The sequence below is a fragment of the Mus pahari genome, chromosome 9, assembly GCF_900095145.1.
Source record: "Mus pahari chromosome 9, PAHARI_EIJ_v1.1, whole genome shotgun sequence".
In the NCBI taxonomy this organism is placed as follows: domain Eukaryota; kingdom Metazoa; phylum Chordata; class Mammalia; order Rodentia; family Muridae; genus Mus; species Mus pahari.
This window is the reverse complement of record NC_034598.1, coordinates 55,966,504-55,980,881: the sequence shown is the minus strand read 5'-3', so window position 1 is coordinate 55,980,881 and position 14,378 is coordinate 55,966,504. Positions and strand designations below refer to the sequence as shown.

General features: G+C 45.2%; 1 protein-coding gene across 1 annotated transcript in view; it reads right to left on the bottom strand.

The window, feature by feature from the left end:
- Positions 1–925: 925 nt before the first annotated feature.
- Positions 926–14,378, bottom strand: part of Msrb3 (methionine sulfoxide reductase B3) — a 113,134-nt gene continuing 99,681 nt past the window's right edge. Inside the window, exons 6-7 of the mRNA XM_021205631.2 lie at positions 11,167–11,264; positions 926–4,000 (exon numbers count right to left, since the gene is read on the bottom strand). Of these exons, the coding sequence (XP_021061290.2) occupies positions 3,830–4,000; positions 11,167–11,264 (269 nt within the window). The 3' untranslated portion in view covers positions 926–3,829. The remainder of the gene's footprint in view (positions 4,001–11,166; positions 11,265–14,378) is intronic.

The following is a 14,378-nucleotide window of genomic DNA, read 5'->3' as shown; positions in this document are numbered from 1 at the left end:
ATATATATATATATGTATATATATATGTGTGTGTGTGTGTGTTTCATAGAAAGGTCCTGCATGAAACTGCTGGTCAGTTCTTGGGATCCTAGGAATGTGACTTAGAGAACCAAATGAGAACCAAATGAAAAACGAGTCTCCAGTCTCCCTCAAATAAATAGGTCAGTAAAACCCAAATATTTCAGCAACAGATAGTATCATACCAAGATCCAACTGTAGATGAAGTTTTATTTTGTTTTGGATTTCAAAGACAGGGTCTCAATTGTAGCCTCGGCTACATGGGACCTCACTAAGTAGTCCAGGCTGGCCTTAAACTCACAGTGATTCTCCTGGCTCAGTGTCCCAAATTCTGGGATTACAGAATGAGCCACCGTGCCCCATTGGTAGAGATGAGTTTTAAAGGTTTAAAAAAAGGGGGGGGGGGGACCGGGAAGGGGGATAATATCTGAAAAGTAAATAAATAAAATAACCAATAAAAATGTGATTTGTTATTTTAAAAAGTAATGCGCAGCGGGGCTCTCTATGTCTCTTTCTCTAGAGACCAACCCTTGACATTTGTGTAAGTTCCACACGGGGACTTTTTAGCAGAGCCTAGGCACCAACCGTCACCAGGCCTGTAGTGCCACACCTGCAGTTACGGTGAGAATCTCCGAAGCATCGTTTTAGCACAACGCACACAGGAACTGTTGAAGATTCTGCTGTGGTGAGGTGGCAGCTGAAGAAGTGACCCTGTCTTCCTGTCCTCTGGTCTGGGGGAGTCTTAGAGGCCTTTCATTACACGGAGTGTCCAAGGCTAGAGCAAAGGAGAGCCTCCTTGGGCACTAAGGACAGACCGGCTCTGTAGGGGACGTTTCTCTACGCTGTGTGTGGTGGGCAGCCACGCTAGAGAGCACTGTCGTCTTTAGGAAGCAGAGAAGAGAGACATTTTTATAAAGAAACTTTATTACCTAATTTCTGTATACAACAAATATCGAAAAAGGCTTCTCAATGAAGGTTTCTTGTCACTTCTCAAAAGTTTTAAACTATCAGAAGAAAAGTTATTAAAAAGCTTTCTAGATCAAGAATCATACACCATCTCCAGAACATGGTACTAATTTTCATTTTTTTTTGTATTGAAAGCAAGACATTTTAAACAACATGGAGAGTCTTTGTTCCAACGGCTATGTCATTTGCATTAAGATTTTAAATATATAAAAGAAGTGAAAAGTTTAAATACTCAGAAATACATTTGATGTTGCTGCTTCCTTCCGATCTGTTCTGTGCACTCATAGGGACATGTTTCCTGCCTACCAGCCCATCTCTGCATGGCCCAATGGTGCAGTCAGAGCTGGGGTGCAGACAAGGAAGACTGTGCACCTCCTGTGTTAAATGGCAGAATTCCCACAGATCACATACACCTCACCACCTCAGCTCACTGCGCTCCATATCCTGCGAAAGTAAATCTAGTCCTTGACAGCTGACATTAGTGCTCACTGACATTTTAGCAATATATTTCTTTTACATAAGACAGAAATATACTGAAATTTGGTACCACTTAAGCCCAAAAAAAGCAATCTGGAATTAAACTCTATGTACTCATTTTCTTTCTTTTTCCTTTTTATTTCAATGGATGATATATATGTTGGTGCTGGAAAAAGCTGGCTTTTGTTACAAAACAAAACAGTAAAAGTTAGGGGTGTGTCTGTGTGTTGTGTATGTGTGTGTGTGTGTGTGTGTGTGTGTGTGCATGCGTGTTTAGTGCTATTGTATGATAAAAATGAAGGAAGAGTAAAATAGCCTAGAGTCTGCAGAGTGAGAACCTCCTTATTTATCTTCTTTGTCTACTCCAACACTCTGGCTTATATCCAAGGGGCCCTGGGAAGGCCACCACACAGATGGGAGTGGACAGAAAGGGCTGTGTGTGTCTCTGAAGGATGGATGCCAAGCTATGACAATGTCATGTGAGACCCATGTCTGTCCTTAGCCAACCTACATGGGCTCCTTCCCAATGATGTGAAAACTTTGTGGAAGTCTGGAAGCCTCGCCCGGAGCTCTCCCCATGTTTCTAGAGAAGAATGAAGCCCAGGGTATGCAGAGAGGCCCTGAGCGTGTGGTAAACATCTGGAGCTGGGGGACCCCAATGCTTAGGTGATTTTCCTGTATGTACCAAGTTAAAAGCATGGACGTCTCTAGAACTGGGCGATACTGAAGACTCAGCTAGATGTCAGGACCTCCAGGAGGTACCTGGAGAAAGGCAGAAAGAAGCTGCTGGACATGGGTGGTCTCAGCTTGCTTGCCCTAGCTTTTATTGCTTCCCACTGTGTCTGTAACTGTCACATGTCTGTTCTCATCATCATTAATAATTATGAGGGGCAGATGCCAGTCTTCTTCAAAAATTTAGAAGTCTAAGTGTCTTTTAAAGCCACATTTCAGGATTAGCATTCAAAATCACAACACTTACTGGTGAGACAGCACCTTGAACTGCTATCAACTTCGATCAGCCCTGTGTAAACCTCACTCTACCATGCAGAGCTTCTGCAAGCAAAACCTGCTATATTGTTACAAGATAAAGGTCTGGCTTTCGGCTATTTCCATACCAACCAACGAAGTCCACCTCTGCTTCTTCCCATTGCAAATCTGGCCTGCTCTGTGCAATTACAACCGGATGAGTGTGATTTTACAATACTGATCTTATTAATTGTACAGCAATACAGTAATGTTGCCCTGAGAGTATCAGTATATTTTATAAAGATATGAGTCCTATTGTGTATAAGAAGATATAGGCACAACGGGGCTAAATGGCTTGTCCCTTGTACACACAGTGAAGTGTGGACCTTGGGCCTGACTATTCTGTCTTAATCCCCAACATCCTTGCTCCCATCTCCTGATGCTATCTATGTAAAAGTCTGGTTCAGGTGCAGTACCTTTTTGCACAGCGTGGGATTATTTACTGCTCAAGACTTCATGCTAGGTCTTCTCTGATCTCTCTCTTTCCTACTGATGAAGTGTGTTGTCCCTAATATTTTATTTTGCACTGGGGAAATCTAAAATGCTCATCCAGATGGAGTTCACTTGAGGCAAGCAGAGAAAGGCTTACGCAGAGGCAACGGGCAAGCGTTCTTCTTTGTGAACTTTGAACAAAAAAAATGGAGCCCAGTATTTTACCCTTGTCTTACATTCTGCTGTTTTCAGTGGAAAATAATATAAAATAAAGACCTGCCCAGAGGTAATGTTTTGCATATCTGCGGCAACCTTCAGCGAGCCCTCTCACATCTGGCAACAATGTAACATAAGGAACGACTTCAGACCTTCACACCCTTCGAGTGAGAAAAAACAACCTTAGCTCAGACTTTCCGCACAGCCTAGCAATCTAATGCAGCGCTCAATCGTTATGGTAAAGGCCACATGTCTAGATGCTCGGCCCTTGCCAGCTCTTCTCTTTGCCACTGAGCACCAGCTCTCTGATGTCACTACATGGCCTCCACCTCTTAATCAAAAGGAGGGTACCTATAAGGACAAAACTTAAAGGAAGGTATGCGCTGGAAGAAAATGATGCCAAGGCTACTGGGAAGCTTATCAAGAAGCTCCACAAAGCTATCTCCGTTTGCAAGACCTACACACAGTTCTGGACTTAGTCAACAGCAAAATACATGGATGGGCAGAACTGCCAGAGAGAGAGAGAGAGAGAGAGAGAGAGAGAGAGAGAGAGAGAGAGAGAGAGAGAACATTTTCAACAGCATAAACTGCCATTATAGCTTCTGAAAAAATAGCTCTGTTAAGATAAACCACTTTTTGGTTTTTCAATCAGCTGTGCATTAAGAACACTTTGTTTCCACCGCTACCCCTGATTTTACAGCTCAGCTCTGTCTGCTGCTGCTGAGCTGCCACTCTCTTTGATGCCGCTTCCTTCTGCCTCACTGCTGTCTGCAGGAGTGAAGGACAAGGATGCTGAGTTGATGCAGTATCTTTTGCCGGTCGGGCGAGGTCCATCGTCAAAAATGTGCCCAAGATGAGCACCACACTGTAAGAGAAAAAGGATGCTTAAGGCACACGTGCACCAAGTGGGCTTTGAGGGGAATGCTCGGGGAGTCGTCGGAGTGGATGACTGGCGTGGGGAGAAATAATGAAAAGCATCCTGAACCATTTCTAATCTGCCTGTCAATAGCTGAAGAGATGGTTCCAGACAGACTTTGTACCACATGCTGAGAATAAAAAACACTGGAATTGTGCGTATCAGAAATCATTTAAGAGCCACTGTACGTTTTGATCTGTGAACTCTCTCAGTCAGCTGGAAACTGACTGCAGTAAGTTTACGAATTGAAGTGACCCTTGATCTCCCCTTGTAAGAGGCAGGGCAGAAGGAAATCTCTCCCCCTGGCATGGCTTTTTGGCTGTGGATGGGTGGGTTTCAGATATGCACAAGTCCACTGTAAAAGATACTCTCTGACTGGGTTGTTTTCATGGGTGGTAAAACTTAACATCGGTCCTGGATGTTCTTGGAACCCCCGGGAAGCAGTGGCAAGACTCAGGAGATTTATGTCATGGTCACCAAAGCTGTAAATACAGCCCAGGGGAGTCTCCAGCCCACGCCATGGTTTGTTTTCTGGCTTCCAATAGGTGGACTGTCATGCTGGCTTTTCTTTTGATGCACGAAGTGCATTGGAGAAGGAAGAGGTGGTTCACTCAAACCTAAGTTCTTGACTATTCGGAATACGGAGGAAGGTGAGGGTCAGAAGGAAGGATGGTTGGTTATGTTCCATCTAGTGGAGATGTGATTTGGATGCAGCATCCCCATAAAGGCCAGCTACTGGATACGTGCCTGCAGTAACTGTTTTAGAGCCAAGTATAGCTCCAGATGGTACCACCCGCCACATGCACACACCTCCCACTTCCTCTTAGCAGCGACAGGGTAGGTAGATGGAGCCATCCATGCACCACCTCCAAAAGGCTTTGTGAACATAGAACTCATTGTGCGGCAGAGAAGCCAATGGCTGGACTAAATGATTTTCACAGATTCCCACATAACCGACAGCTATGGAGTACCTGTTACATGCCTGGCACTGTCCTAGACTCGTGAGGATTCAGGTACCAATCCCTGGCCTCTGAGAGATACCAGCAATAAACAAGAAAATCAGTGACCCATCAGTGTGGTCAGTAGAAATCAGCCAGGAGAGGAAAAGGGAGAAGATGGGGATGGGATTGGGGAGGGGAAGTATCGAGGTGAAGAGGGGCCTCCATGGTGGCTTTGGAGACACATATGAAGGAAGCGGCTGTCGGGTGGGAGAGGAAGGACTGAAGATTAAGGTAAAACCCGGGACAGAAGTGGCATACAGGCGATTTGCTCCTTCCTCCCACCGAGCTGTTTATAAACTGAGAAGGGTCTCAGAAGAGAGCGGGATGAAGAGAGAGGTGATGTAAGATGCTCATCAGAGTGGAAACACCCAGACTCTCGCTTTTCCCTCTGCAGGTGCTAAGCTCGGTGCTAAAGGCTCTCTGGTTTCTAAGAAACAGTACCGATTATTATTCAGCGTCCCCTGCACTTCTGTGTTAAAGGTACATCCTCGAGTTACTGCCAACAGACCGTGTCAATTTATTAAAGGACTAAAAATGAACCTAGAGTGGTTTGATCTATTGCCTGCGAGGAATAAAATATGAAGCAGGCCTACACAAACACATCTTGCATTATTTTACCACAGTCTGTGCAGGTTTAGGTAACCTCAGGTTGCTTTTCCCATTTACCACCAACAGAAGGCAACAGGTATCTGCAGCTAAGAGGTACCAGAGGACTCCATACACACATCCTGTCACACAGAGAAACCCTATTTCTGCTGCCAACGCGTGTAAGGTGAAGGCTGACAGGAAGCTAGGCCTGTGACGGGCACACAGCTACTGATCTCACGTGCAGGTCTGGCACTTTGGTCAGTCGGCATCTGAGGGAAGTTTGCGGAGGAAAACCCGAGGTGGGGCGTGCCAGCCTGCACAGCAGTAGTTATTGAGAGAGCGCAGCTTTCTGGGCAAAATAAACGAGATTGCTTCCATTCACTAATTGTCTCTTGAGTGTACATATGAGCATGCCTCCCTGTTGAAAAAGTATGGTAAGGACAGATTTAAAGCTTGTCGAGAGAAACATGTGGTCTTCTTAACTCCCCTACACTTTTTCAGTAACTACATGACAGTGATTCAGTGTGGTGACTGAAGTTGATTTTCAACATGTCCTTCTATTTGCTTATTAGGGACTGGTCCTCTGATTAAACAGAAAGGAACACCTCACTTCAAAATGTATTCCTGGTCCAGGCAAAAGGAACAGAGAAAAGAAGACATAGTTAGGAGAAGACAACAGTTGTCTGCAAGCAAACATGGGTTAGGGGAGTGTTGTGCCACGAAATGTTCGTGAACCCCAAAAGACAGCCAAGGAGCTGATTCCGATGCGATCGCATTAGGGTCTCTTTATGCAAGTTCAAGCTTGGGCCACACCACTGTCTCTGATGCAGCAGAACAGGAGGGGGCAGCCCTAAGCTTAGTTTCAGGCAAGCATTTATAGAGACAAGAAGTGGGTATCTGGCCTGGCACACATCCGATGGCGGGGGTGGGGTGGGGTGGTGGTATTATGGCCTTTAACATAATTGGCTGGTGTTAAGAGTCAAACCATAAACTTAACTTTTGCATTTTTTTCCTGATTGGCGGTTGTTAAGAATTGAAGTGCCAGGGGCAGGCTTGTAAACTGGGGGTGCATTTTGTCGGGGAAATACCCTGGAAACTGGTGCTAGACACAGGTTTTGTTGGGGGGGGGTAACTTGGAAACTGGTGCTAGACACAGACCTTGTTGGGGGTGAAGGGGTAGCCTGGAAACTGGTGGTAGGTTTTGGCATGTTACTTGAGTTCAACCTCAGGTCAGGTTCTCTAAGATGGAGTCTGAACCCAAAAGATCTGGCATCTCAATAAAGCCGTGCCTGGAAAACAATGGACGTGACCTCAGGGTGCCCATCACAATACGCTCTAAAGGCTCCCAGCACACCGGGTCACAGAGCTTGGCACGAGTGTTCACTTCTATCAATGCCACCACATGGGTGCCTGCCATACACTGCCTGCTGTTTCTCAGGAAAGACTAGCTTCCTCTCAGGTAGACTGGTCTGGGCTTGAGAGTGCACAAGCCCAAAGAGAGCGCACATGGAGCCCATTCTCTCCAGCTTCTGGCCGGGCCAGAGGCTCAGATGATGGATGGAAGTTGTCAGTGATACATTGTTTCCTTAGCCGCCTGCGAGCTCTGCCTCCCTGGCCCCAGCCAATTGGCAACGCGCTGGGATCACTCAGCACACCTGGCAGTAACTGAAACAAACTGGTTGCCTGATGAAGAAATCTCTGAAGCCTGCTGTTAGTGATTTCATCCAGGGATAGACTCTCTGGTGTGCTCTCTCAGATCCTTTAAGCACTTAGGCAGCTCTTTATATTTTACAGAGAAACGCTGCACCTGAGTATTCTAGTCGTCATTCCAAAGGTGCAGGTGAAAAATGGCTCGAAGGGAAACACTGATTCTCACAGGAATCCTTTCCCACTCTGCAAGGTTCAGGGAGGGAACCTGCAGAGAACCCAGAGACAGGGCATCCTCGGGAAGAGACAGAGAATCAAATTTAACTCTGACTGCAATTCCCAGCCTCGACCGCCCGGACCCGGACCGCCTGAGAAACACAAACAGTGCACCCTCCACAGATGCATAGCTCTGCACTGAGGTATTTCCCACTGTTCTCCAGGCCTTTCTCATAGGATGCTTTGGCTTTTTTACTGTCAGCTTCTCTTAAGTGTTTGATCTGCAAAATGAAGCACTTTCAAAGCTAGGCTTTTACACTCGGGCACATGGGCTCGAGAAGGGAACGGAAAGAGTTCTCAGAAGAAAAGCGATTTACTTTGCCATCAGTACTGTTTCCTCCCGCGCTTCTTGAGGACACCTGTGCGCAAGCAGGAGCCCTGCTTCTTTGTGCTTGCGATATTAATCTTTTGTCAAGGAAATGGTTGTGAACTCACCAGGTGTGTGTGCGTTACGATTCGACAGAAAGACCGAGTGATGTGCGGGTATCTTCGATCATCAGCGATACAGGAGTTGTCATCTACGGAAGATGACTAAGGCTCAGAGGGCTGCTAAAGAGTTGCTTAGTTTTGGGAACACTCTTTGTGTTTGTGGATATTCCACCTTTCTGTTGACTTCGTTAACGAGATAAATTAATAATGGTCTAAAACAAATGTAAAGGACATTATGATGTAAAGGACATTTGGCACACCCAGAGTGAACTTGGATTTGATGGGTAACTTCGAGATTATTAAAGAAAGTTAGGTGATGTCTTAGTCTCCCGCTCGCACTGGATGAACAATTCTTACCTGGGGAAGGCAGAATCCCTAGTATTTCCAGGAGAGTCTGACTTTCCTGGACTACTGACCATTCCGAGATTTTACCTCCTTTACTGACTTTTAAGCTCCTGACATAGTGCTGCTTACTAGCTGAGGAACGGAGGAGGCGGGGCCAGATAAGGACTCTTGGAGCCACTGAAGCCAGAAGAGAAGCTCGGAGCTTCCCTCGGCTTAAAGACAAAGGCTTTGGAAGGCACAGCCAGTCTGGTAGTGCCACTGGAGGAGGTGGAAATGAAGCTTGGGAGAAACAGGTCCGTGCCCCTCTTCAGAACCACCGAGACAACACGCCTTCTCCATAGGGCCAAGCGCTGGCTGGATGCCTTCTGTGAGAACTATCCTGTTTTGGCATAGTCTCTTTGATCTCCTCAGGGCACCTTTACAAAAGTCTTTCCTGAGCTCTTGCTGACATTATCTTGCCTGGGGGGGTGGGGTGGGGGAAGACTACACCAACTCTGAATTACAGGGCTAGACACAAGCAGATCAGAAATTAGGGACTCGGGGAAGGCTAATACCTCTTGTCTCAGCTTTCCATTGCCTTTAGAATTTGTTTAGAGAACTCAGCATTAAGGACGGGTTATGAGCAAAAGGAAAGTTAGATGCATAATAGACTGGAGAGCAGATTTTAAAAAGAGAGTGGCACCTCGGAGGCTGGTGAGATGACTCACTGGGTAAAGTCATTCGCCACCAAGCCACAGGAGGACATGGCTTCAGTCCCTGAAATTCACACAGTGGAAGGAGAGAGGTCTGCAATCAGACTACCTGGAGGGCAGAGCCCGGGCCTGGTATCATGGCCACTAACCAGGGGAGCACCAGAAAATGCTGCTGTACAGACGGTGCCCAGTACAGTGAGATTTGAGTCTCTGGGGATCAAACCCAGTCTAGAGAGTTCCACCTTCACGATCAGACCTATTTCTCAGAGGAGAACAAACTGAAAACGTGAGTTAAATCAATGAAGAATTATGCTTTTCAAGGGAGAGGGAGGTCTTTGTATGTGGAAGATGGGATACTTGCTAACCCTACTTTTAAATTGAAAACAGAAATTCTCAGGGCATATTATCGACATGTATGAAATTGTCAAAGAATAAATTCAGTGATGAAAAAACCCCCACAAATTCATTGGATGGTCAGGTTCAAACAAGTACCTCTTGGCAATAAAAGTGCTAAGGACTTCTCTAAGAATCTTGCATCTGTTGAAGATGAGAAACTGGGCAAAGGACAGCAGCAGAGTCCTGAGGGTGGCCCTGATGGTGGCCACTCTGCTCCTGCAGTGACCCAACTGTACCTCCCTTTACTCAATCTGTGCAAAACCATCTTCCAACAACAGTCTTGGGTACCAGAGTAAATGTCAGTAACACAGAACTCTGAGTCCATCTTTCACTTGTTTGGGGCAGATATGAACTTCTGATGGTTTGTATATGCTCGGTCCAGGGAATGGCACTATTGGAAGTTGTAGCCTTGTTGGAGGAAGTGTGTCACCATGGGTGTGGGCTTTAAGACCCTCTAGTCCTAGTTGCCTGGAAGTCAGTATTCTGCTAGCAGCCTTCAGATGAAGATGTAGAACTCTCAGCTCTTCCTGCACCATGCCTGCCTGGATGCTGCCATGTTCTTGCCTTGATGATAATGGACTGAACCTCTGAACCTGTAAGCCAGCCCCAGTTAAATGTTGTCCTTTGTAAGACTTGCATTGGTCATGGTGTCTGTTCATAGAAGTAAATCCCTAACTAAGATAGAACTGAACTCTTTGCCTTAGCGTACGCCAGGGCTCTTTCTCTGTACAGGAGTTTCAGCTGTGTCTCTTCGAGAGCCACTGATGAGTTTAAGTCTTTCGACACATTAACTACTCTCACGTCCCCCTCACTTTCATCCATACAGGCAATAGCAGACTAACTGGAACATCCTTGGAAATAAGCACAAATATACACACTGGCAGAAACACAGAACTGTCTAGCTCGCACTCCTCTTTGACCAGCCTAACTTACACTTCTGACAGCTTCCCTCCAACCTGTACCCAGGAACAGCCATTTCCGAGATCTTCACAGACTGTGTGTGAGTCAGTCATTAAAGATGTTGTGAATAAGGACTGGATAATAGAACTGCCAGGGGAGACATCAGTACATCAGGTTACACTAGGCTATGTCATGAAATCTTCATTCACCCCCCCCCCCCAAAATGATTCATTTACCATTATAGTGAGAAAGCCAGGCTGATTCCATGACAGACTTCAAATTGGCAGGTAAGGAGACTAAGTCAATTATTAATAGAAAAAAAAAAATCCTCAGGCTCCAGCCTTCACACCCTGATAATGGTTCCGGATGCCTATCGATAGAGTAAGATAAAGCTCACCTGACCTGGCATTCTCCTAAGGTGCTTTAAATTGGGTCTGCAAGCTCACTTTGAGGTCTCTCTATCATGGTAATGGGGAGACCCCCGCATGCTGGACTTCTGCAGAATAAAACACTTGATGCATTTATATACTATTTGAGTCTGGGGTGTCATTCTTTGACCAATTGTGGACCCTTATTAAATAGTAAATCAAATGAAAAAAAAAATTCTCCCTACCAATGTTTGTTTAATATTGTAAAGCCAACGACTGACATTGTGTTAGTGTTGCTAAAAGTCCAAAGATGAAGGTATCATTCAGTCATTAAAAAGAACCTGCTGTTCTTGTCCGTCCCACTTGTGAACGGTCCCTTGGCCTTAGTTACTACAGGTAAGTACGATGAGAAGCCTTAGGTGTGTTTGCAGCAGAGATCAATCTACCTGCTAGAGATGCAGGAGTCAACTCACCTGAGAACAGCTTGTTTCCACCCTGTGCATCCCATAGGAAAAATCATCTGTGAACTCGATGGCCTCCGAACTGATCACATCATGGAAGGAAGGCCAGCCTGGGGCAGGACAGGCACATAGACCAAAAGAGAAGAGACAAAGGCTTGGGTTAGAATGCAATTCTCAAGGACGGCTAATGAAGCGAAGCCTTAGCTTGTGACCAGGACTTCTTCAAGCTTCAAGGAAAGGTCCAAAGCTGGAAGAGAGAAGAGTAAGATCCCATAGAAGTTTAATCCCTTCCTCACTTCTGTGGCAGTTTCTAAGACAACCAATTGGTCTGGATGTTAACATTTCAACTATCCCGCACTTCTTTAGAAAATCATGGTTTTTTTTTTTGTTTGTTTGTTTTTTTGTTTTTTTTCGATTCTCAGTTTTATATGGTTAAAATAAAAGGGATAGCCAACCTATCCATTATCTCTAATTTCTTTCCTAGTCTAAAGTGTATCTGGCACACAGCATGTATCTTATAAGTGAAGGTCTTGCTCACTTCCTAGTAAAAGTTCAGAGAGTGGCATGCCCAGATGTTTATAGACAGCATTATTTCTCAAATAGCATCTTCCTCTCCAATTTTCATGAATTGTAGTCTATTTTTATAAAAAACACATTCTTAGAAACTCTTGGTGAGTAGAGCACACAGTTTGGTTTGCTTATTTTTGTTTTTGTAACATTTCTTCCAAAGATGTATGGAGGTCCTGAAGTCTGGGTGCCCAGCCGATGACAGGGCTCAGAAGCTTCTGAATTGCTGGTGTCCCTACAGTTTTCCTTTCAGAGACCCTTTGTTCCTGCAGGAAGGAAGAGGTGCTCTAAAAGAAGTGCTTTACAGTAAGGAAGTGCTTCACACTGAAAGGATACAGTTGGCAAAGGGCAAATGCCAACAGTAAGGATTTCCAGTTTCAAACAAATTAGCTTCCGCCAACTTTTTCTAAGAAGCTTGCCCAAACTCTCATGTCCCCAACTCTACATGAGTTCAGGCTTCCCAGTCATTGTTACACTTAACAGTGTGAGCAAAAACCACTTCCAGTTCCTCCATGCGAACCCAAGACTGCTACCCACACCCCAGGCAACCTTAGCCTTACCATCTCAGAACTTCACTCTTCCAAGACTTGCTGCTAAAAGTCACCCGTTACTCACTCTGCATTAAACTCTAAAAGCCCCTGTTTTGGTTTACAGTGACTGCTTCACACATTCGGGTGTTCTCCGTTAAACCACAGAAGTGCCAGTTGCTAGTGAGGATAAGTTTCAGGGCCTTACTTAAGGACATTGATAAATGATGTCATTTATCTAGGAAAAGAAAGAAAACGCTGTATATTGTCCTTTTAACCCTTCCATGGCATAAGACATCTGAAAGTAGCTTAAGGCAATAAATGCCAGGGTGGGGGTGTCTGTGGAATCCTTGGGACTCGAGATTCAGTAGAACGAAGGTAAAGGATCAGACTCCACATTTTCCTATTTCCAAAATTCACACTAGGAATGGCGACATGGAGGTTGCTCCCCCTCTATGCTATGCTGCGTTTTATTCTGGCTCATCTTCTCTGTTTCTCTGATTCTGAGATTTGCTGGCTTTTCTCTGTGCTTTCTTCCTGGGTGATAAGTGCCTAAAAATAGACCAAACTCACGGCATCACATCATACCACTCAGAGAGCATGGATGCTCACCACCCTGATTTCCAGGAAGTATTAAGCAAGGGGGTGAATAACTGAAGCATATCACATAGACTGATAAGGAAGACAACACACACACACACACACACACACACACACACACACACACACACCATGCAGGCGAGGCTTTCTGTATGGATGGAGATTGTTTCATTATGTACATGGGGTAGCAGAGACATGTGGAACATTTAGGCCAAGCCTTCTGTGGGACTTTTGGGGAGAGAGAAGAGGGCACAGGAGCTGTAGGCAGGGGAACCAAAGCTAGAACCTGGTAATCTGACTCCCTCAGCCTCCTCACCCCTGCCAACTCCTCTCTAAAATGCTGAGGGCTCTTTCATTTGAGTAGACTACTGGGAAGGAGACCGCATTTTTTAATAAAAGTACTTGAATGCCCTATGTGAATGAGTTGACTTTGCCTCTGGGAGCACAGTGACTGACTGTCAGACTGACTGACTGACTGAATAATAAATACTAATTGTTTTCTAGTGAACAAACTATTCAAAGGGGGAAAAATCCAAAAGTCACGATGTGAGTGCATCTAGTTAGAGACTTTATACATTTTTTATTCATTTATTTAAAACCCCACCAAGACAAAGCAACTCGGCTCATCCTCATGTGATAAGGACACTTAGTTAAATCTGAGCATCTCAGGTCAAATGATCTAGTTGGCCACAAAGATACACATTTTATCAACCCGAATTAAATGTTCAAAGAAATTTCCAGTAGACCATATTCAAGAACAGAGCATCTCGAGGAGGTAACCCTCGAGAATGGCGTGGAAGTGCCCAAAGAAATGGTGACTGACTAGTCTCTTTGTTGTTGTTTAATATGCTGTTTACTTTGGAGGAGACACTGAGAAACATTTGTACAGACGTTTCAATACTCCTCTAACTTATAGCGTCCGTCCTTGTGCACTATGGATGAAAGGCAGCTGTAAAAACAAATAAATAAAAGACAATCAAATGCTCAGTATGTCCTTCAAACTTTAATCGGTGGAGAGCGACAAGAGAAACAATTCCCTGTGACCAATGGCATTTGTAAAGAGGGCAGTGGCCACCACCGTCACTGGTGACGTTAACAAAGGAGGCTACCAGTTGTGTTGTTGTGTGTCTCAGGGAAGTAAGTTGCAACAGAAAGAGAATCCACCGGAAAGGTAAGTCTGTAATGACAATCAAGCTAAGGAGGACCGCTGCCCAGGAATAAATCGTCCTATGACAGGGAGCCCGCAGTGATGACAGCTCTTTGAAAGCGGAATTCCCTCCTCATGTGCAAGTATTTAAAGGAGGAGCTCTTCAGTACTGTAAAAATCCTCAAAGGAACCCCTGCCCCCACTGCTAATAACGAGGGGAGCGCTTCAAAGGGCGATAGGCAAAGGCTGAAGCAATCTGCGTCTTGTTGAGAAAATTATCTTGAGCTGAGGAGTGGGGGGTGGGGGAAGGGAACTGTGTTTATGTCAGTTTTGACATTAAAGAAAGATCATCTATACTCCGTTCTCTGGGCCTTTCCTTCTGG